The sequence below is a fragment of the Hermetia illucens genome, chromosome 2, assembly GCF_905115235.1.
Source record: "Hermetia illucens chromosome 2, iHerIll2.2.curated.20191125, whole genome shotgun sequence".
NCBI classification, from domain to species: domain Eukaryota; kingdom Metazoa; phylum Arthropoda; class Insecta; order Diptera; family Stratiomyidae; genus Hermetia; species Hermetia illucens.
Genome location: NC_051850.1, coordinates 137,079,645 through 137,104,989, shown reverse-complemented (window position 1 = coordinate 137,104,989; position 25,345 = coordinate 137,079,645). Strand labels below are relative to the sequence as shown.

The window sequence follows — 25,345 nt, the reverse complement described above, 5'->3', positions numbered from 1 at the left end:
CCGGAATCAAAACCGGCCACACTTCCAATCTTCCTTACTGATGGGGAAATCTACAATCTGAGATTAATGTTTGGATTCACTTGATATATGCTATATCAATATTTACATAATTTATTTATTATACGGTCAAATATTTAAGAGTGAATCGAAAAAGATATTTCCATTTTTATTTTGGTTTGTTTCCGCAATTCTTTTTTTCTTTTCCGCATATTCTGCACTTCGGGAACCTGTTCTTCCATTCTTCCGTGCAAAATCTTGTTGCCATATTTTGATAATTTTTTGATTTCAAAATTATGTGATAAGTCTAACCCCTTATCGGTCCAAAACAGAAATATATTTATCTTTGGAATTCTGTTGAACATGAGCTAATTTCATTATCATTTAAACTTTGGTCGCATTCATTAAGAAGTTAAACAAGCATAAGTCACACTTTTGCCCTGAAACTAAAAATAAACTCATTTGCGAGTATGAGAGCTCTAAAATAACTTATACAATCCGCAAATGAACACTCAATTCGCCAAGACCGTTTCGTATTGGCCCTCTCTAGATATATGGGGTTTAAAATAATGCAAACTTTCAAATGAGTTTAAACCACCTCCCCGAATCGTATTCGCGTGCTACATCACATTGTGATAACCACGGCAAGTGACCGCCAGTAGAGCGGCCAACCGACCCCGCATGTATATATAATTTTGTTGTCTGTCTAGTTACTTTATTCAGTCTCTTTTCCATAGTTCGCTAGTGAATTAGTATCTGTTTTACCACCTCATCCGCTCGTTGAGACAAAATGTATCTACGGCTCATAATCGCGGTTTTGTTCAGTGTTTGGTGGTCAACAAGTGAGTGTAAGAGTGTTGTGAAAAGAGCGGAAGTAGTTGAATCATTTCAAAATAATGAGCCTATCATTGGTGTCCTGTCGCTCGAAGTATCACCCGCGATTAAAAGGAATTTTCCAGGCGACCAAGAAAGTTATATAGCAGCTTCTTATATCAAATTTGTCGAAGGTGCTGGAGCAAGAGCTGTTCCGATATGGTATGTTGACAAAGAGTTATAGATAGATACTCCCTACCGAGGTCGAAATAAACTAGTGAAAAGTGTTAATCTTATATGCATTACTAACATAGATAACTATTTACTATACAATTGTCTCCAGCATTAACTTTCGTTGCATTTGCCTGCAGGACAACAAATTATCTCAAATATCTACTCACTGTATGTACTAATTACAATAGCAATCAAACTGAATCTCTACAATGCACTTGTAATCTAGAGGCTATCAGCACTCCGCAAACATGAACCTAGGGTGCCATCGATAAGCAATGCTCGCATTTCCTTGGTAGTTGTTTGTTTTAAATTATCGAAAGCACAGGTTACCCTACTTTATTGAGCTAACTTATGGAGTATCAAAAAGCATAGCCATTTACTTTTTATCTGGGAATTAAATTTCTTCTCTGCGGGGTATAAATGCGGTGAACATATAAACATGAAAACATTCTCAGGAAATTTACTTTGATGTTGTTTGCGACTAGTTGAAAATGTGGTTATAAATCTGTTGGAATAAAAATTTATACGGTTCTTGCGTAAATCACTCGACAAGATTGAAAATTTCAACAAAAACCATCTTGCGAAAATTATGATAATATTTCAATCTAATTACCAAAGTCTGAAATTGATCAACTTTTTACTTTTTGCTTCTTCGAATTCTAGTTGAATCAATATCCAATTGCTTAGATAATAACAAATTATCGCCATTGATTTCTAAGAAATTGCCTTAGATACATGGTTTGATCGGAAATTTAAAAGCATTTTTACTATCAAAGTTGAATATATACTCGTATGTGTATACAACTACAAATTTCTTACTCAAAGTCTATCAATTACTTCAAATTCTATAAATTAATGATTGAGAAAAAGATAACAAAGTGAAACCATAGAAACCATTCGTCACTTGATTGTATCTTATCTCATATTTTCGAAACAGATTCCCTAGCTAAACCGTCTATAATTGCTTTTGTTATAAGCACAAATTGAATCCAAGGAATGATAGCTCCTCAATTTGATGGTAAATATATTTTAACTAAATAAGCATCACGAGATGGTGACACGAAAATTAATTCACTTTGTATTAATAAAGATTTATTATTGAAAGTGGAAAGCTCATGATAATAAGCACAGGAAGGTATTATACTATATATTTGTACAAGTAATTCCTCACCAAATTAAGCAGGAATAAGCATCTAACGATTATCATTAAATTTACTTTTAGCTGACTCCCAAACAAATAAGTCGGGAAACCGGAAGCTGGACGCTTCAGGTACGAAAGGTTTTGTGTATTTATTAGTACGTACCATGTAATATATGCATATATTATGTGAGAGTACCCACTTTCGGGTGATATGGACATTCATAGTCTTGAATTTGCAAAGAAGAAACAGCTTTGACCTATTATAACTATAACAATTACTAAAAATTATAGTAATATACTATTATTAACTATATTTTAAACAGATATCGGTATGGAAGGTATTTAGGAACCCAGGTACCATATAGTGGCAGCCTCCTGATTTATTTCAGATTTTTCGGTTGGGCAGTTTCTGAGAATGGCCCCGTTAAATAAATGACTACTTTCAACCCCCCGTACTCCCCGCCTTTCCAACAAATGTCAAAACTAAGACCAGCTTCGGAAAGTACCAACTTAGAGTTTTCATTTGATACACCACATGACTATATTTGGTGAAAATAAAATTTACATCCTCTTTTGCATTTATGGGAAACCCCCTTAAGTTCAACGTAAAAGGATGTAATTCACTGTATGCGTGAGCATTCAAAGTTCCCACCTTTCCACCAAATTTGGTGTCAATCGCTGCTACAGTCTCCGAGAAAAATGCGTGTGTCCGACAGAAAGACAGACGCAATTTCGAACGAGTGATCTTCAATAGGCTTGTACCAATCACAGAAAAGGAGGGTGGTTTCTCAGACAGGCAGTTCGAATTCCGAAAGGCAAGACCATCAGGACGATGACGGAAATTGCGGAAAAAATGGAGGCCAATAAACCTTACGCGGTAGTTACTCTCGACGTAAGAATGCCTTTAATACGGCAAAATGGAGCAAAATAATTGCGGCTTAAGGCAAATTGGGCGCTCCTAAATATCTGGTGCACATAGTCATGGAATTTCTCCGGGTGAGAATATTGTGTGACGATTCGGACGATAGACCTAAGACCGATACAGCAACCTGCGGGGTTCCACAAGAATCAGTCCTCGGACCTCTCCTGTAGATAATAATGTATGACGGAATTTTAAAGTTGCAACTACCCAGTGTGCTAGGTAAAGCTGCCGGCTCCTGATCTCGAGTGTTGTTTGCTCCATCTTGCTTTATGCAGCTCCAGTCTGGGCACCATCTTTGAAGGAGGAAGCAAACAGTAGAAAAATCGCAGCTCCATATAACCCATCATATGCAATCGGCGAGTCCTATACGAACCGTCGGCAATTGGCACGAAGTGAATCTATTTTGGAATGGCAGAAAAGATGGGATGATTCACCTAAAGGACGCTGGACACACAGGATTATTCCAGATGTCCAGCGGACACGAAGGGTACCGTGCATACATTTATCGCTTCGGGCGTGATGACTCCCCATATTGCTGGACATGCGTTATGATTCCGGAAGATGCGGAGCATGTTGTTTTTAACTACCCGCAGTTCGCCGCACATAGAGCCGAGGCGAAAACTAACGCCGAGGCACGGCTGACAACCGAGAATATCGTGGAGCACATGCTAGCCTCTGAAACATCTTGGAGGGCGGTGGAAAAATTAATGAAGGCGATCCACAATCTGCTGAGGAGGGAGGAACTTAGGAGGAAAGTTACAAATAACGACATAAACCGCAGTTCATAACTGATCCTGCCCCGCGATGTAATACCGAAATGGCAGTCTCGCGGGGTAAGCGAAGGAGAAAGAGGTGGTTTTAGTGAGTAAAAGTCTCAATAACCGTATGGCAGGAGCCAGCGATAGGTTTTGAACCTTTCCACCTTCCAACGTAAAAAAAAAAACAGACAGACAGGCATACAGTAAACCGATTTTGCTTTACACAAAACCTTAATAAAAAAGAAACCAAGAAGAGATCCAAGTGATCTAAAGGCAGAGTTGGGCAAAATCATGATTATGATTACGATTATCATTGCCATTATAATCAACAAGTCGGGAAACCGGAAGCTTCACGCTTCAGGTATAAAAGGTTTTGTGTTTCCCTATGTGAGGAGCATAACGTAGTTCTCCATTGGCTTATAGCATTGACCCGAGGTATTTAAATCGCTCAGTTCTGGGCAGGTTACCGCCATTGGCAGAACTCAGCGATTTAAATATCTGGAGGGGCAGATTACTGCCATTGAAAGAACTGAGCGATTTAAATATCTCGAGTCAATGCTACCAGCCAATGGAGAACTGCGTAATGAAATGTTTCAAGCATTAACGCCACCTGGATGAAGTGACATTCCGCAACTAGTGTTCTTTGTGATCGATGTATCAGCGGACGTCCCAAATCTAAAATTTACTGCAATGTCGTCCGTCTGTCACTCTCTATAGTTTGGGTGTTGGCTATAAAGGGCAATGAACGGCGTCTTGCGGTAATGGGGACGAAAATGTTGCATTGCGCTGGTGGCGTGACACGTTTTGATCACGTCTGAAATGAGAATATCCGCGTTCGATATGGGTTTGCACTGATCGTGGGAAAACTGCAAGAGAGGCGTTTTCGATGGTGTGGTCACGTAATTCACGCTAACGAGAATTCAACAACCAGTATTGGTCAGAACATCAAAGTCAATGGTAAGCAACCAAAAAACCGGCCAAAACAATGGTCGCATGATACACTGGATGGGGATTTGAAGGTCTCACGATTACATCCTGATCAGGCATTTGATAAAATAAAATGACGAAACCGATCACGACGAGCCGATCCCGCTTGTGAACTGAAGGCTGAAGAAGATGTGAGGAGCGATGAGCTTGACAGTTCCGTGTCACATAGTTAAAAATTCTATTGGCATCTATTTTTTAGAAAGTAATTTAAATAAATCATTTGATGGAAAGCCCTGTATTGAAATAGTCAACCTCACACGCTTCACACTCTGAGTTTAATATTATTAGCAAATGCCAACAATTTAACCAACATCAAATATAAATAAGGTTTTGTGTTTACACAAAACCTTAAAAAGGGCTAGGGAGAATTAGATTCTTCTTGAATGGAATTTTAATATTTTACTCGAATTTCAATTATTCTCGTTAATTATAACGTCAGCATCTTATTTGTATGGCTTAGGATGCTGTTAATTAGCACGAAATTGATAAGTTTGAACTGCTATAACTTTCCCAATAATAGTTGGATTTTCATGAAACTGGTATGTGTATCCACGAAGCTGTCCTCTATGTCGGTACAAAATTTAGTACGCTTAGAATGAACTTAAGGGGAGTTTTTTAGTCAATTTCTAAAAGTTGATAATATACTATTAGTAAATTTTTTGAGCAGATACCGAAATGGGACATCTCTCGAAGATTAGATTGCACATAAGTGTTTTACACAAAACCTTAAAAAGTGCTGCAAATAAATAGATTCTTCATAAATGCGACTTTAATATTCCACGCGAATGTCAATTATTCCGGGTAATTATGACGTCAGCATCTGATTTGCATGGCTTTGGAAGCGGTAAAATCGCGCGAAATTGCTAAGTTTGAACTGCTATAACTTTGGCGTCAATTGCCAGATTTCTACGAAATTTTGCAAGTGTACACAGAATATTGTCCTCTACGAAATTCCAAAGTCCTAGGATGAATTTAAGGGGGGTTTTTCAGTAAATTTCTAAAAAGTAGTAATATACTATTAGTAAGTTTATTTGAGCAGATATCGGAATGGGACATATTTTGAGGCCTAGATTTCATTTAGGCGCACCACCCTGATTTTTTTCGAATTTTTAGGTTGGGTAGTTTCCGAAAATGAGTCCTGTCTCACTTCAAGTGCGTACATTTTGACTCCTTACTCACGCACTTTGCAATTTATGGCAAAACTAATGTCAGTTTCGGAAAGTACAAGCCGAGACCTTTCATTTGATACCCTACACAACTATATCCGGTGAAAAAAATTTTTGAATCCCCCCTTTGTATGTATGGGGAGCCCCCCTTTAAACTCCACCTAAATTTATGCCACTCGCTCTACGCGTGGGATTTCATAGTTCCCATCTGTCCACCAAATTTCGTTCGGGTCGGTTTAGCCGTTTTGGAGAAAAAAGCGTGTGACAGACAGACAGACATTGAATCGATTTTAATAAGGTTTTGTTTTACACAAAACCTTAAAAATGAGGGTGATTTTATGATTACGCGATTGTAATTATAATCACAGGCAATGATTACGATTGGAATCATGTAATCATGAAATCATAATCATCGTAGGTAGGTAGGTATCAGTGGCCGCTCCGAGGAGCCCAATTAGCGCTTTGGTGCGCCGTTTTGATGCCACAAACTCCTAAGACCGTGACTGTTGTTATAGGAACAGGGAAGCGGAGTCCAGCTGGCTCGGATCTTCAGAGCCAGCCCGTAGCATTCACGAAGGAAAGCAGCTCTCCGACCCTGTAACTAGAAATCTCACTGAGGTCCCCAAAGAATGGTTTACCCAGTGTACGCTGCCTGACTCGAGCCAGAGCCGGGCAATCGCAGAGAAAGTGCATGAGGGTTTCCCTTCCTTCTCCGCAGCTTCGGCAATGCGAGTTGTAGGGTAAGCCGAGCCTAGCAGCATGGTCCCCTATGGGCCAGTGCCCCGTGCAGACCGCCGTAATCTTGAATGCATTTGCACGCGTTTGGCACAGGAGCTCTCGTGATCGGGCTATGTTATAAGTGGGCCAAATTCTCCTTGATTTGGCACAGCTTGTAAGCCTTCGCCATCTTAGGCCCGCGGCTGCTAGGTAGTGCGAGTAGACTCGGCCCCCGACAGCCACCAGCGGAACACCGACTGTGTTCCCCGAGCGACTGCCAAGAGCAGAGCCTTGCCTGGCCAATCCGTCAGCCCGCTCATTCCCTTCTATGTTCCTATGCCCGGGAACCCAGAGGAGAGTGATCTTGAGCGTGCCGCCCAGATGGTTGAGCGTGTCTCTGCACTGCCCCACCAACCGGGAAGATGTCGTCGTTGAGTACAAGGCCTTGATAGCCGCTTGGCTGTCGGTCAGAATGGCTATGTTACGCTTGGGGCTCGAATCACGCTCCAGCCATCGACAGACTTCCAATATCGCCAGTACTTCCGCCTGGAATACACTGGTGAAACCTGGGAGACCATACGACTTGGATACACCGTGTGTATTCGAGAAAACCCCCGCGCCGACTCCATAGGCCATCTTTGATCCGTCCGTAAAGAATACCGTGTCATAGTCTTGCAACACGCCGCCGGTCTTCCACTTTGCCCTGGTTGGAAGGTCCACAGCAAAGTTTCTCGTGAAGTTCAGCTTGCGTGTGACATAGTCCGTGGGGGATGCCCAGATTTCTCGAGGTATTTCATCTAGAATGTTGCTGTGGCCGTAGGACTTCGCTGCCCAGCATCCGGACTCACGTAGTCTGACGGCACTGCACGCTGCAACATATTTGATGTGGAGGTCAAGGGGGAGGAGATGCAGGAGTACATTGAGAGCATCTGCTGGGCAAGACTGCAGGGCCCCCGTAGCACCTGCACACGCGGTTCTTTGAATCCTATTAAGCTTCGTTCTATTGTATTTCTTCTTCAAAGCCTGCCACCATACAATAGAACCGTACGTCAGGATCGGACGCACTACAGCGGTGTACATCCAGAGAACCATCCTCGGCCGGAGACCCCATTTCTTGGCAAAGGTTCTCTTACAGGCATAGAAGGCTATACAGGCCTTCTTAACCCTCAGTTCTATGTTCAACCTCCAATTTAGCTTAGGATCCAGGATTACACCCAGATACTTCACATTAGAGGAAAGAACCAATCTTTGTTCATTCAGCCGTGGTAGATGGAATTCAGGTATCCTTGTCTTGGTGGTGAATAGCATCAGTTGCGTTTTGGTTTGGTTTATGCTGAGTCCACATCTTGCGGCCCACACCTTTCGCAACGCTCCTTCCATGATGTCGCTCATAATGGACAGAAACATCCCTGATACTAATATCACCAAGTCGTCGGCATACGCCACCACCTTCACCCCGCTGCTGTCTAAAGTACGTAAAATTTTGTCCATTACTATTAACCAGAGCACCGGTGAGATAGCACCACCCTGGGGCGTGCCTCTGTTCACAGTTCTGGTCAAGTGGTTGCCTCCCAGATCGGACTGGATTATCCTGGTACTGGAAAATAAAACCTTATTGAAATCGGTTAACTCTCTGGCTGGCTCTTGCCTTCCACTCGCCCCACGGGACTGCTCCAACGCATCCCGGAGCTGGATTAGTTCTAACGGCGGCTTTTCGTACAGATGTACTCCTAATAATTTTCGGTTCTTTTGAAAATAAAACACATAATTCCAAGGGAACCGTTATAGTTATTTTATTCGAAATATTTTCCATCGCTTTCTACACATTTTTCCCACCTTTCTGGTAATTTGTGAATACCACGCCAGTAAAATTTATTGTCTTTGGAGGCCATTTCCGCAAATTTTTGTACGAGTCGTAGCGCTTCCCAGAAAGTGCGTGGCCCAACGAGGCAAAGAGGTGGTGAGTAAGCCGCATAGTTAAGGGCCTCCCACTTGAGTTTTTTCAGCGTGTCGCGAACGACTTTCGTTTCTCGGTCAGTTCATGCGGCCCCCCTTTCCACAGTTCTTAATTTTTCCCATGGCTCGCAGACGTTTCGAAATTGCTTGCTGTTGAACTCCCAACGTATCTGCAAGCTGTCGTTGCGTTTGCTTATTGTCTTCATCTAATAATGCTTGCAATTTGGCGTCATCAAACGATTTTCGCTTGCTGGACCGTGCGGCGTCGTTCAGGTCGAAATCTCCACTTTTGAATTGTCGAAACCACTGTTCGAAGTGTTAATGCACGATCGCCATAAACTTCCACAAGTGCACAGTGGCTCTCGGACACTTTTTTCCTTGATTAAACATGAAAAGCAAAGCATGGCGCATATGCCCGAAATTCGGTACGTACGCCGACATTGTTGACACGCAATAAAACTTGCTGGAGGAACTTTTTGGGAAAACGTCGAAGCAGTTTCGAAACTCGACAACAACTAAACAAAATGACAGGTATGTGTGACCAACAGCGACACAAAACATAAACCGTCATCTATCGAAAAAAACCGAAAATAAATTAAGAGTACAACTTAGCTCTTTCCCTTTCCTTCCCTCTTCGGAATTATTTCTGCCTAAGCGGTTCGGTTCATCAAAAACTGTGTTAGCTTGTAGTTTAAATCCCGTGGCTTAGTCCAATCCATCTTCGAATGTACGGAATGATGCGGTATTTTCAGCAACCAGTTTGTGGCTCGTCCCATCTCACTTGCCATTCTGCTATAAATTTCCCAATGTCTTATCGTAGAGACACCCATCTTCATTCATCAGGAAGTTTAATCAGGAAAATATTCTATTGACATGAACATGGTGGATTCTAAGATCTACTAAGATTTTCAGCTTCAAGAACAATGTTTGTAAATATTTATTCGAACGTCCAATAGAAAGCCTTCTGTTACTTATTATAACATTTATAGAATACGATTAGTGGTGGAAAATTTGTTAGATTAATCGGCTACGTTTTGGCCCAATGATACTACCTGAAAAAAATTAGGTTTCCTCTTAGTCTCACTAGTTTGCCCCAAATAAACTCAAGACTTCCTGTTTACTGTACTGGACAGGTGAACAAAAGTTGCATTCACAATGTTCTTACCTCAGAACAAGCGTACTAAAATCCGCAGTCATTAGCAAGCAAAGATGCCACCTAAACTAACTTAGTTGGTCCTAGTTTTCTTCACTAGATTCATTAAGATACTTGCTTCTAAAAGGAATGAATTATCCCTAATAATTTACACCACTTTATTTATTTGTTAATATTTCCCGTTTTCACAACTTCAATCAAAAGTTCCGCATATTAAATATTCAAATATTTCATGGCGCTAATTACGTCAATCGTTAGCCTCAAAATAGAATAAATAAATGCATCTTTTCTTATCGTTCCATTTAGATTCGGGGATTTATTTTATGTATTTCGGTAATCCTGTCTTCATTAACATAGCCTTTCATTATCACCTGTACCCCATGCGATCAAATCGTTCTTTGTTAATCGTCACAAAGGCGACAGAAAGCCAGATATCAGATTCAGCATTGTTTGAATTTATCACCATCAACGTTTTTTCGAATGAATGACGCTAACCATGAGAATCTAACAAATTATCTTTCAAATTGATTAAGATAAATTTTACTCGTATATAAGGAATTTGCTTAATGGGTATCTGAATACTTTGTAGAGAGCACAATTTGACCCTAGGAAGCAAGCTGCGGCGACGATGCAAAAAAGATAACAGGATGAGAAAAATCACTATAATTTGTTGCACAGTATATTAAAAAAAAGATTATCACCGTAACATGAAACTATGTGAAATACCTGTTCCATGAAAATAGACCACAATATTTTCATTTGCATGCAACTCTCCCTGGAATTTCACTATGAGAAACGAAAATGGATGTTATTACTCAACAAGATGCAAATAGATTATGGGGGACAAAAAATAATTGTTGCATTAATTACTCGTAAAGCAATTAGAATTTACGTCATAGAAAGGCTAATATGTACTAATAATAAACATTAAATTCAAAACAAACTATCTTGCATCGGAAAACTAACTCATGTAACGGATATCAGAGATGCTAATGTCGATGACTGAACATCGGAGGGAATTTCTTCCGGTTTGAGTGTGCATTCCAGCGATACGGATGTGAATGTTTTGAGATCGGGGGAATAAAGATTGTTGGACTCAGGAAACTACCTTTCCATCAAACAGCGTTGCTTTACTCCGGACTGAGTTTCTGAATGAAATGGGAATCCCCTGCTAAATGAAGGCAATTAAGATAAAACATATCGTGTGTTCTGAAGAACCATGAAAATAGTCCATTGCTACGCATCTACGAAGATGTTCAATATAATGTGAATGAGAACTTTTTATCAAAGATTAATTGATATCCAAAATATCCGTTGCAAAGCGTGATTTAAATACCAACACTGTTTCTACCTTCTAAAGATTTTGTGTAAAACAAAAACCTTATTGGAATCAATTTACTGTCTGTCTAAACGTATGTCACACCTGTTATCTCAGAAACAACATTTAGTAGAAAGTTTGCACCTGTGAATTCCATTGCATGCAGTGAGAAACCTAGTTCCTCGTTGAATTTAAGGGGGCACCATACATGCAAAGGGGAGTGAAACATTTTCAGCGGGTGTTGTGTGGGATATCAAATGAATGGTCTCCATTAATACTCCGAAACCGATATTAGTTTTGAGATTGATTGCGTAGGGGAGGAGTGCAGGGATCCAAAATGGGACAATTATTTCAAGGACCCGTTTTGAGAAACTACCCAACCCGACTTGGTATCTTGATCGTAAAAGGCTTTCCATATGCAATACCTGTTTAATTAAAGTTAATAATAGTATTTGTGTCTGAACAGCTGAGTGGTTAGAGCACAAGGTTGTCTTACGGAAGGTCGCGGTTCAAATCTTACTGGTGGCAGTGGGATTTGTATCGGAATTTGACGTGGGATACCAGTCGACTCAGCTGTGAATGAGTACCCGAGTCAAATCAGGATAATAATCTCGGGCGGGTGCAATGATGACCACATTGCCTCCTACAGTGTACTGTAGTGTACCGTTACGGTCTTGAATGAAGTGCTCTAACACAATTCAATGCCTTGATCCAATATTGATTGTTGCTTCAACGATTATTATTATTATTAATATAATAGTATATTACCGCTTTCATTATAAGTACATTTTTTAGAAATTGACGGAGAATCCCCTTAACTTTCTCCTAAAATCAATAATGCAGAAATGAAGGCTATACTATAGAGCATAATACCACCAGGTTTAGTGCAAATTGCACTATTACTAACAAAGTTATAATAAGTCAAAGTTGTCACTTTTGTGCAAATTCTTTGCGTTCTCAACTTCGACTGTCAGTATCATACTAAATTGAATGGCCTGACAAACTAAATGCATGCATTACGAACTATTATAGAAACATATGCGCACCCAAGTATGCTTATATTGCATAAGCAATACACAAAACGTTTCATATCTGAAGCGTTCAGCTTTCGGTTTTCCAACTTGGTTTTCCTTTCTGAATGAGTAAACCTCCGTAAAAAATTCGTAACTGAAATGGCCACGCCTATCGGGTGAATTGTAATGAAATTATACTGTATTTCAACTAATCCCTTCCCTATCTCTGAAGGCAACTATAGACAACACAATATTCTAGCTCCAATGCAGGACTAACTACTTCTTCCAGAACGAAATCGAAGATATTGGCTTGTTTGCTATATATAGAACCAGAGAATCAAAAAAATCTGTACCGGACAGTCAATAATAGAAAAGTTCTTCCCCGTTAGACGTTTTAACGGTGATGCTCTCAACGGCCAGGGACTGAAGACTTGCACGTCATATAATTTGGCGCGCCATCTACCATACCACAGATTTAGAACAGAATTCCTCAAGATACGGTTTTTAACTCCATCACCTGTTCCTGACTCACTTTGTGGAACTAAGTCATGCTCCTGAACAGAATATTGTCTACCAATACGAAATCATAGTGGATTTTAATCAAACTATTCTCCTAAGTACGCAAAAAGGAAGTTGTAACTCAGTGTGGAGTCATCGCTTAACCAGGTTATTAAGAGAAACAACTCGAAGGCACTACATGAGTCCAGTAATTAGGAGAAGCTCAGTTACTGAGGATACTAACTTAATTTATAATCACGCCTTGACCATATTCCAAGTCACATTCACAGTATGTGTTGAGATTCTCCCAGAGGCTGGGTCAATTATCCTAGAACTATAATTTACTTGGTCTGTTAACAACATCACCACTGCCGTTTATAGAAACTTGGATAATTGGTTGGTTACTGCGTCCAAAACTCATAGCCTCTTTTAAATTGCGGTTACTAATATAAAAATGAGAGTTGTTAGAGTGCCCTTTGAACATTTCAAAGCACTTGGCATGGATAGCGGTACTAAAGGCAAGTATAGAGCACCCAGAACGACTACTTAGAAATATTTTTCTAGTATTTCCTGCTCTGGGATACGTGCTTACCTCTTGGCAGAAGGTTTAAGTAGTCTTCGTCCCAAAACCTGGCAAACCACACCCGCAGAACTTCGGTTACCATCGTGGAAAATTCTGTATATCTGTTCTTCACTCTTTGGTTTCAAAGATAGAGGACGCAGCTCTGAAATGTTAGTACACGGTGCGGGTGTTCCTGGATATTGAAGGGTCCTTTGACTGTGCGCTGTTCCAAAAACCTTGTGGTGCCACCAGAGAGCACGGTACCGATGATACTTTAAATAGGAGTTCTATGCAGAAATTGCTTTGTGCTGAAGTCGATATTCATCGATAAACTAACTACAGAAGCAACGAAAAACTGGCTCCAAGGAGGTGTACTGTCGGCACTTCTGTAGAGTATAGTGATCGACTATGCGTTATTCTGTTGTCAATACAAGTCCAATCTCTTCCGCTCGTCGCTTTCCAGAAAGTAATGATACAACCCTTCAACTCCACGAAGAAATGAAATATCTGGGAATCACTCTAGATAAAAAGCTTCTTTGGGATAAACATTTAGAGGTAAAAATGAAACGAGCTCCCACAGCTTATGAACCCAATTTGCAACCCTTGGATATATAGGTATATTCAAAGTATTGCAATGAGAGCAGCTCATACAATAATTAGTTTAGATGTATGGAGAAACAGCTAAAGTAGGGGCACAGAGCATTGCGAGAGATATTGGGAGAACTGAATACAGTTTTTACAATGCCTTCCGCTTCTCAGATCCTCATACATCTGCGCAGTAGAAAAAATGAAGTTAGCCTGAAATGAAAATGACGCACACCAGAAGGATGCGTGGCGAGATATACTGAAGTTTTCTGGCTAAACATTATCTGATCGTAAGGACGGCAATCTGGGCGATTAGCGAGCGGCCATAGTCAATTTGCACTGAGTGCTTTAAGTAGTCCTTTGATCGCGTGGAAAATCGTTCAGGTATATAGAAACCGGTTGGACTCTATTTCTAAATTCAATACGGTGGAAGTACTGTCGGTGCCTGGTCAACAAAAGAGGGTTCTATTTCTGGCATACGGGAACGAAAACCAGCAATTAGAGCATTAGTAGCATAGGCTAATGCTAGGAAAGAGCTTCCCATAATGACATTTGTCAGAAACTAACCAAACATACTGCAAAGTTTATTCTATTTAAAAGCAGGAAGACTTGCAGGAGTATTATGTGCATTCCGACTGGCCGTAATATACTAGCTGGGCATATGTTCAAAATAGGAATTATACCAGATGATACGTATCCATCCTATAATGAGGAAGTGAAATTCGTAGAGTATTTTCTATGTGAATGCTCGATCTTTGGATGCACCAATGGATAGCATCATATCCACTACCGGTAATTCTGTGATATATAAACGTATCTAGGATTTTTCTTTAGATGGTGTAGTCTTGTACAATGGGTCACGACGGTCTGATTACTCAGAGGCTATGCCTCTCTCTCTCTTCAAACATACGCAGAGCCATACAGTCTGTTACATAAGAGCGTGGTCACTGTTACACGTAGATAAAAAATCAGAGCGTCCTGTTTCTTTTTCTATGACATAGAGGGCACCTCAATCCTTCATGCTTTTTGTAAAAAGTCAGCTCTCTGTCAAATTTAGTCTTCAATTGAGTGGTTTTCCCAAATATAACTCTCTCTCTCTCATAACTCTGTCTCCAAGATTCTCCATCAAAACCTTCCGTTGAAGTATAAAGTAATGATAAACTACTATCTTCATTGTAAGTATACCCTGTAAGGGATCCTGGAGAATGATGGAGTCAAAGTACCATGGGACCACACCATTACCAACGAAAACAATGTTGATTATAATATGCCCGATTTAGTTCTGCTTCTTCAGAAAGACTGAGTGTACTGCGTTGGACCGAAATATAATTGAAAAAGAATAAGAAAAAATGCGGAACTGCAGTCCCCTTGGCCAACGGTAGGATATGAAAACTATAGAAGATCCAAGATCCACATGGAAACTATTGAAGATCCAAGTGGTCCCGGTTGTGATTTCAGCGAACTTTGCCACCTACCAGAATTTCGTTCGCAGAAATTTCATCCCAACCAATTCCTCGGTCCCAAATTTTCTGCATCAGATTTTTTGCTGTAATCGTCATTGGCGTCAACTATTAAAACGGGCCCCTAATCTGGCAATACTTAATATAAGGCATCTCCTTGTCAGCTTCCTTAGCCGATCGTACTTCATCATTTTCAAGCAAAAATCATTTTTCGTAGGGTTCCATATTAGACCAAGGTCGGTAATCGTAGACTCTTTGCACGACACCGTGTAAACCCATGTACTTAGATTCCTCTGCAATGTCGCTCAAAAGGCTAGGATTATTCTGCTCAATTGAGTAGTTTAAACCCTTCTTTTCAACTCGTTAAAACGAGCGATCGTCTTAATTTTAGAATTCCCTAAAAGCGCTAATGCCTTGAAGAGTATAGTGTTACAGGGAATCTATCGTTGGCATCCCGAACAAATGTTTCCAGGAAGCTAGCTTTACATTCGTCTTTTTAAGGGGATTCCCTCAGAGTCGAAGAAACGCTGAAGTGTCTTTCTGAAATCTGCTATGGAGATGCTAGATATGAATGCTTTGATACCAGGCACACACCTTATCCCACAGAATCGAGCCTAGTTTCGTTTCCTGGACTAAAATGCTCTTTCTCAAATCTTGTTTAATTATCTCCTCGAAAACCTCCGCTCCTAGGATCAAGTTGATTTCTAATTTGACATTAGACTTGGAATTAGCTGCGAGCTAGAAGTTCATTTCGACTTGCATATCTCCGATCTTCAAAAGCAGGGTCATCAATGAGTTCATTATATTTGCTTCATCCATTAGTTTGACATTAGACTGGAAATTTGACGATATGTTTACGCAGACAAACTTCCTAATGGTTGTTCAGTATATGGTGCCAGTTCCACTTATCAAAGCAAGTATCTTCTAGGACTTATTTGCTAACGACTTTCAATGTAATAAAGGCTGTTCGGCATCCTGAAACAACTAAAGCAAGTAAAATCCGTCAACACAAACTTTGATGAAAGCTGAATTCAGCAGGACTCCATAAAAATCTTAATTTTAACCATGTTCGCATTGCTGTTTCTTTTAAAGTGTCGTATCGTACGGTGATTCCTGTTGCACTCGAGGTAAAGCATTTTACCCTTGCATTTCCTGGTAAATAGCCAATGTTGTCCTTGTGGATTTTGATAGCGCAACACACGACTTGCGCTTAGCCAGTAGTTGGCATCTTTTTGAAAGCAATGCCCAGATATTTCCACTGTCGGAAGTCTCCATCAGAACGCGTGTCATAATAGGATCCCAACGTTGAGTCGCGTACCTCAAACTTTGTAATCCAGTTACGGGTTGTGGTGTAGATTATCATCACGTTATTTGGAGACCTTCAGTCCAACTGAATGTCAATGATTGCGCCTGGATACTATCTTGCCTTTGTCTGGTGTCCGCAAACCGGTCCTCAGGAATGATTACTGCCTCTTCATAGTGCGCACTATTTAGCTGAAGGAAGGCTATCGCTTCCTTTTCGAACCCTTAAGGTCGATTATTGTATACTGAACATGTCAATAAATTGGTGCCACTCTCTACTATATGCGATGAAAAGTCGGGCATTATTTGGGGAATTCTTGGCAGACGACGGCTAACTGTCCGGCTTCCTTCCAACTTTGTCTACTAAAGATGACTTTTTTCTTTGATGATGATCCAACCATTCATTATACCTGATTCTTTAAGATAGAGATAAATTTCGACGCTATCTACTTATGGGTACCAATCATCTGCTGGCATTGTTCGCATAAACTTCTGATGATTCAAGAAATATCTCGCAATATACTTGCCGAGTCTTCTGAGTGTTCCCACCAAATAGCCCTACGGGTTTCTTCATCCTTCTTATAATTTTTCGAGAAGTCTTTGAATTCTCTAACGATTTCAGTTTGATCTCTTAGCGCGATTTTGCTGACTGAACAACTGGGAGACTTCAGCTTCAAGGAAGATTGGCAAAAGGGTTAGCACAAGAGAAGGAGCACCAATAACAGTTTTACGTTCGATGGACTAATTAAAGAATTAACTTGTTGGTTGAAGAAAAAATAAAGGGGGGATAGAAGTTAACCTACAGGCTTAAGGATTCAAAATTCATTTTGACCCCCTTAAATATGAATATGAACTGAACGCAATATCAAATAGCGCACGGCATAGTAATAATGACTTTTATTGCTGCGTAAAAATTGATTACTATGACGGCACTTTCGCGCTTAAATGAGCACAAGTTCATGAACAAAACCCACTACAGACTGAACACATTATAAGAGAAGGTACAAAGGCACCATCAGAGGTCATCCTATTTCAGAAGTTACAATAGGGGCTACTTGCATCTTCCGTAGCATCCATATCTGCTTCATATTGTCCTCTAAAAAGCTGTAGTTCCGGCTTTTCTACTGTGTTTTTCTCAGGAAGGCTTCGATCCAATGGTACGGCTACAGGTTTACCTTAGCCAACTTCGACTTATTTGGATGCTATTTCTTCGTCCTGGAGCCTTTCAATATAGAACATGATTGCTGGGATGAGCCTCCTGCTCCCATTATTTGCTATTCGGTATTGATATTTCGCTCTGACCAGACAGTACCCTCAATGGCACTTTGTCCTGCGGTATGAACGCACGTCGAGGCTTCTTCGATGTATGTATATGATGAGGCCCCCCTCTGACGGACTTTGCGGTGAAGAAAAAAAGTCGTTAGTTATATCGTTGAGATTATGGCCCCAGTAGTTCCACTGTGGGCCAATTCCTTTCCTATCTTTGCATCGAAGCCATCGAATACTATCTTCACGTCGTTCAAGAGGCTCAAGGCGACTAAAGAGTCGCATATTACTGAGGCAAAATTCTTATGAATGAAAACAGCTATGCCGAATTCGCGAGGTCCACGTTCTTTCCACTTTTAAAAAATATGTGCGTTCAAGAATCAAATATCTCATTGCCTAGTATTATAATTTCGTTTTCTGGACCACAGTGACATATATCTTAGTTTTTTTTAAACTGTTCGATGAGTGGTCGAAGAGCGCCAGTTCTGAACAGGAAGCGCAGGTTTCACATTCCAAACTCGTAGTCTTTTCTCGGTTGTATTTCTGATCCGAACTGAACCTTTTTTACGGCGTCAACAATCCGCTATCAACCATGATTGGTCTACACTGTCCACGGCTCACCAGCGTGGAGATAGAGTGGGATTTGTTAGTAGAGCTACGGGTATTAGATGAGCATGCATTACCCAGGTATTTGTTGAGGGTTCCTGCGACGAATCTGTAAAGCCCCCGGAGATATGTACAAGCTTTTACTAACACCAATCCTGTAACAATTTCTAAGAAAAGATTTCATCGTATATGCTCTTATAAAACAAAAAGTACATAAATCTCATTCGAATAATCGTAATTTATTGAAGATTTAGCACTTCAGAAATCAACATTTTTTATTTTTCTTTCAGGATTGGAAAAGAACGCGAATATTATGAAAATTTGATGAACAAAATCAATGGGTAAGGAACTCTATCTTTGTATTTCATATCCTCCTCCGAGGACGATATCATATGCAATTGCCCTGACAAACATGAGTTTATTCTGGTTCTATTATTTACTTGTGCTTCCTTTTCTAACAAAACAATACTATCCTCTCATACTAGCGTTCTGCTACCAGGAGGTGCTACCTGGTTCAATGAGACAGGGGGTTATGCTGACGCTGGGCGAATAATTTACGATATCGCGGTTGATATGAACAAAAATGGTGTCTATATGCCTGTTTGGGGAACATGCCTTGGATTCGAATTGATGTTATACGTTGACAAAAATAACCAGGAACACAGGGAAAGTTGTAGCTCGCAGGGACAAATAATACCATTGGAACTTAAAAAAGGTATGTATTCGTACTAAAGATATTCGAATTGAATATTTTAAATATCAATTTTACTTATATTTCAGTCGCAAGAACTGATAGTAAACTTTTCTCCAACGCGTCATCAGATGTGCTTTCTATATTGAGCACAAAGAACGTTACTTACAATTGGCATATGTTTTGCACAACTGAAAAGGTGAAGTATCATAAATAATAATCCTTGTATCTAGTTTATTCAGTTCTTAATTGGTAGGGTAGGGGCTCTAATCTGGTAGCTAGGAAATCGGGGTAGCCCGTCAGAATTAACCTTTTCTGATAGTCTTCTTGTCGTCTTATTACTTACAGCTCTTCTGCGAAACTCTACCTGTAACCTAACCAGCTAGCGCTCCTTGAGTTCCACGTAAAATTTTCTTCAAACCGGGTACTGATACCCAAAGACAACATTAGAATATATTTTAATATGCCCGCATGACTTCAGTATTTTCTCAACGATGTCCTGCGGGCTTAGGCTAGCTTTCAGAGAATTTTCAAAGCTTTTCTTCTGAGAGTCAAATCACTGTCAGTATACCATGAAATTCTCTGGAGCTTCAAGCGTACAACCACATTCAAGACAAAAGGAAGAATCATCCAACCTGAATCGATGTAAATACTTCTTGTACTCAACATGCCGTAACAGGAATTATGAAAAGTTCTAGTTAATTTTACCGTGTCATTGGTCAATCCACTTCTAAATACAGGGAACTAGTATGAGGTTCCAACATCCCCTCTGCGAATCATCCGTTGTTGCCAATTTTTCAGTCATTCCCGTCTTGCGGCTCTTCGGCATTTTGTATTCTGTCTAGTAGAGTCATTCATCCTTTCTCCCGCCCCTCACTTGCCAGAAGGACCATTCTGACCATTCCCGCAATAACACAGGCTGCATCGCCTGAGCACCACTAGGTATTAAGTCATGTGCAGCAAAGAGCAAACCACTCCCTTCACAAATAATTTACGACTCTATATTGAGTATCCATTATAAGGCATCATTTGTACTAGCGATTCGTTAGCATTTGCCGCTTTCTCACAGGCATAGCCCGGGTGTCCCTTGAAATGAACCTTCACATCAATCATCACTGCCAGATACTTGATAACGAACTTTAGAGCGATGGTGTAACGACCAAGCCCGCCCCGACCGCCTCCATCTTTTGTTACGTTAATTAAAAATCGACCGTCTCCAGCTCCAGTAACCAATTATCATAGTCTACTTCGACACAGGAAAGATAAGGTTCTAATTATGCATTCCACAAAAGAGGACCCAGTAGTGAGCTCTATGACGATGCACTGCTTGAGCCCCTCATCCAGATTATACCAAATTGTCTTTTCTGAGAGATAACTTACGAGTTGCTTACTCAAATGACCAGAAATATCTGCTTAAGTGTATCCATTCCCAGCTGGCTGAAATTCACGCATTTTTGACAGCTAACATTAGCACGGCACAGCATTTATTGAACAGCATCGTGTCACGTGCCAGCTTCAGAATTGCATCTATGACGTCGAGCTTGTCAAAACCATTCTGTCGCTCCAATAGGCCATTCCTATATCCTATAATAGACCAACGTCATTATAAATGGCTCTCTCAGGCATTTTTCATATCGTGTCTATAAGAAGTAGGCTATGTCAATGGATCTCCCAGTCGGTTATTGGATCTCGGTAGCAATTTATTTTCTGCCTCTTCCATCAAGCGGGAAAAGCTCCTTCTACCATGCATGCCTCAAATACGCTGATGAACCACTCGAGTCTGTCTTTGCAACGAGATTAGAGGCTCTGTTTGGGACGACATCTAAACCAGTAGTTTTATTATTTCCCGAAGGTATGGTAAAAATAGCTAACGAGGAGCGCTGTCATCATAGCGAGAAGAAGAAGTTATGTTCGTCTTCCCATTTTCTTCACCACAGCCTTGCTCGCTGTTTCCCAGGGGTTTTGGCCCGTCTTTGCCCAAAGATCCTTGAATTATTCTCACCTATTGGTGCCTACTTAAGCCTACCTCAAATATTCGTATTGTGTCATCGTGGCATTTGGTGCAGCACAACAATCATATGTGCAAATGTCAGCTATTTTTCCCTGCCGAATTCGACGTCTGGAAACTCCATCATCTCCTGGATGATTTGATTTCCACATGCCTACATTGCCACCTTGGCAGTTACATTTTTGACCCCGCTTTGATTGTTGTGATAAGGCAACTCGATTCCCTTCTTATAGATGCTCTGTGAGAATAAGTCCTGCACTGCCTCGCAATTGCTGAGGTTGCTGATTTGAATCAGTCTTATTTTTTCATTGCGTCCAAGGTTCTCCTAAATATTTCTTCTAATCTGCTGCTGCTTGCGATGCGTTAACAATTGGCGTCCTCTTCCCCCTTGTAGAACATACGTTCAGAGTGAGCTTTGCATTCCTTGAACCCTACCATATAACCTTCTCCTGCAAGATTTCTACACCTTCTTACCTATCATACGTGGCTAAATTCGATATCCGAAACACCGCTTGCGGGACACCTGCCCTCTAAGTCGGCAGATGACCCAGCAAATTTTTACTTTCCTAACTACCAGCAGTTTAGACCCTGCTTTAACCGACAAACTACTAATTCCAGTTTGCGTACTTCTCCTCGCCTCCCTAAATCTCCTAGTTGCAAATCGAATGATTCGAATTGTTTTCCAGTTTTTTCCTTTCTCGTAACTTAACTATACATGGTATGACCCCTATTTGATGCTTTTTCCGTAAAGACTTTTCCATCTTGCAGAGGAAATTCTCAACTGTCTTGCCCGGAAAGTTTCTCAACTCCGACATTTAGTCTTTTTTTAAGAACGCCTAAATCACTCGAGATTTTGTCCAATAGCCATCAATTAGGTCTTACTTAAAATATCGGTGTATGCCATACTATCTTTTTCAAGATAATAATCAATTCAGACCATATTCTTCTATTGTGTCTCACTTTTCTCTTTGTAGCAACCTCGGTCGATTCTTCCGCGGTCCGGAGGGAGCTTCACCTCCCTTATGATCATTAAAGTCATCGCCACTGTTGCCAAAATTTTAGCTACTTTGTTCAGTTTTCAATTTTCCGGGGGTAGGTAGGTAGGTATCAGTGGCCGCTTTGAGGAGCCCAATTAGCAGCCTGCCGTCTCAGATGCTCAGAGCCAGCCCGCATCTTACTGAGATCACTGGTTCACCCAGTACCCGTAGCCTGGATCTAGCTAGAGCTGGACAATCGCAAAGGAAGTTCCTGAAGGTTTCCGCCTCTTCTGCTGGTGGCAGGGTCCCCTATGGGCCAATGCCCCATGCAGTCCGCCATAACCTTGTATGCATTTGCAAACGTCTGGCGAAAGAGCTCTCGCATCGGATTTTGTTATAAACGTGCCAAATCCTCCTTGACTTGGCACAGGTGGTGAGCTTTCGCCATCTGAGGTCCGCGGCTGCTAAGTAGTGTGGATAGATTTCGCCCTTGAGTCGCCAGCGGGACGCAAACTTTGCCCGCCGAACAATTGCCAAGAGCAGAGCCTCACATAGCCAGTGCGTCAGTCCGCTCATTCCCATTTATATTCCTATGATCGGAAACACAGAGGAGGGTGCCCTTGAGCGTGCCGCCCAGACTGCTCAATGCGTTTCTGCACTGCCCCCCCAGCCTGGAGGAACGGCGACTTGCTAAGTACAAAGCGTTAATGGCCGCTTGGCTGTCGTTCAAAATGGCTATGTTACGCTTGGGGCTCGAACCATGCCCCAGCCATCGATAAGCTTCCAGTATCGCTAGTATTTCCGCCTGGAATACACTGGAGAAACTTAGGAGACCATGTGACTCGGAACAATGTTTGTATTCAAGAAAACTTCCGCGCCAACTCCACAAAGCATCTTTGATCCGTTGGTAAAGAATACTGTGTCATAGCCTTGCAACACGCCACCGATCTTCCACTCTGTACTGGTTGGAAAGTCATCAGCATAGTTCCTCGTTAAGTTCAGCTTGTGTGTGGCATAGTCCGTGGGGAACGTCCAGATTTCCGGAGGTACCTCATCTAGGATGTTACTATGCCCATAGAGTTTGGCAGTCTAGCAACAACGTATCTGAAGACCTTTTTAAATTTTAATGTCCTATAAGAGTGCGAAAAAATCGTTCGCTCACTCTCTACTTCCCTTTTCGACTTTCTCATGCTTCAAGTTTTGAGAAGACTTCGGTAGCGTCGCCTGGGTCAAATTTGCTTATTTTGTATCATTTGAGGCTGTTATACTAAACCCTGATGGTCCTATGTTTCTAACCGCTTGGTGGACATTGTCTTTTATAAATTTAGAGAACCTTATTATTTTGCCTCGGAGCAGAGCGAAAGATGATTTCTCCGTATTCGGGCATAGCTCCTCTGTTTGGTTTCCTATCTGTGCATATTTCTGCAAATTCCACCAAATGGGTCCAGCACTAATTCCAGTGATGCACTCCAACCATGTGTGATCTAGCCAGTGTGAGCCGATGAATGTCTAACCTTTGACGCAAAGGGTGTTCCTTAAAGACATCTCTTTTTCCAAACTTCTTCTAATAATAGACGCAAAAGTGGCCAAATAATCTGCCACCAAGGCAGTGCAGTCATGGAATATCGACGCCCCCGGAACCGTCTTTTTTCTAGGCCATAAATCAAATTTCCCTAATATTTCACCACAATTTTTTGAAGTCTGTTTTTCCACTCTTTTTTAAGCTTGACATAATCTAATAATATTTTCCTTCACTACACCCCAGACTTTTAGAAAACTGGGCTATGACCGCGACTGGACTGTACTTTCCACCAATAAGGATTACAATGGTTTCGAATTCATATCTTCAGTAGAGCATAAGAGGTAAGTTAAATCGATTTCGTTGAATTACCTTTTACATCCAAATTCAAATTTTAAAATCCGAAATTCTAAATTGAATACCCTTTCAGGTACCCCTTCTACGGCATTCAGTTCCATCCGGAGAAAAACATTTACGAATGGGGAGTATCCAGGGTATATCCGCACAGCCCAGAAGCAATCCTGATCTCACAATACTTCGCCGACTTCTTCGTCAGTGAATGTCGTAAAAATCCCAATAAATTTGGAAATGAAACAGAAATGATGGACTCGCTGATCCAGAATTACTCACCAACATTCACAGGGAAAGGAAAATCGTCGTTCTACCAAATGTATTTTTTTCCGATGAATCCAGAGGAACCTGTTAAACTTTTCACTAAACAATCTGGTGCGTCCGTCACAGTCCCGAGTTTACTCCTTATCACGATTGTCACTAACTTTCTTCTGATAGACATCTAACCCAATGCTTCCTGCACGAACTTTCTCTATATTATTACACAGTTTGCATGAGTACAAAGGGTCGGGTACCTATCTTTTTTGAGGCTTCCTGGAAAATACTCTTTTTAATTTTTTTTACAATATTATGGCCAGTAAAATACGAGAAATATTTACGTTGCAGGATTGTTAACGAATTTGGTGTAATAAAAGGAGACTTCGATGAAGGATATCAGTATTTTATATTAACAGTATTTGTGTTCCTTTTTTTGGCAAAAAAGGAGGTGAAAACATAGGCCAGGACGAATCCACTTTGATATTTATATATTTAACTAGGATTTTGAGACTTTTTGTCAGAGTGTTCATGAAGACTAAAGTGTGAGATATGCTTTTATGTGTGTTCAAATAAACAAAATGTACATTTTCAACCGTAATCTTCTTTAATTTTTCAAGGTATAACAAATTAGGGGCACCGATCCACTGAAGGGGATCCCAACATCGACAAAAAAGTACTAATGATAATTCACTATTATCTGAGTGGTGGCGAAACCCAAGCGCCAAATCTTTAGAGGGCCTACGGCTGCATAGATTAATTTTGATATTCCGCTCAAAAAATCCAAAAGAGTTATTGCTGTGTCGACCCGACATCCGTCCCAGTAGCTGTCGCTTTAAAACAGTCCAGATGTTCACTGTAGTGACCTTTCAGAAGCCTGCATACTTCTCCAAGAAACTATTGCAGAATTTTGCATCGCGGAAGGACTTTGGCTAACTCTAGTCTTATCTTCTGCACTAGCAAATGTGTCCTCTCAACCATCCCCTCCTGCTTTTTAAGGTTTTGTTTGCAGGTGTTGTGTGAAGGTGGGAACTGTGGACCCCAGACATGCAGTGATTGATATCCGTCTACGTTGAGATTTAGGGGGGAG

At 40.9% G+C, this 25,345-nt stretch overlaps 1 protein-coding gene across 2 annotated transcripts; it reads left to right on the top strand.

Moving 5' to 3' along the window:
* Window positions 1-399: 399 nt before the first annotated feature.
* Window positions 400-24,852, top strand: LOC119649360 (gamma-glutamyl hydrolase A-like). Of its 2 annotated transcripts, XM_038051474.1 has the most exons (7): window positions 400-1,032; window positions 18,745-18,795; window positions 18,940-19,169; window positions 19,235-19,344; window positions 23,896-23,993; window positions 24,080-24,375; window positions 24,607-24,708. In XM_038051474.1, exons 1-7 carry the CDS (start codon window positions 788-790, stop codon window positions 24,627-24,629), a joined length of 1,053 nt encoding a protein of 350 aa, XP_037907402.1. In that variant the 5' UTR covers window positions 400-787; the 3' UTR covers window positions 24,630-24,708. The 2 variants fall into 2 exon arrangements, with proteins under 2 accessions (XP_037907402.1, XP_037907401.1); XM_038051473.1 differs by having other exon boundaries at window positions 401-1,032; window positions 24,080-24,852.
* Window positions 24,853-25,345: the final 493 nt, after the last annotated feature.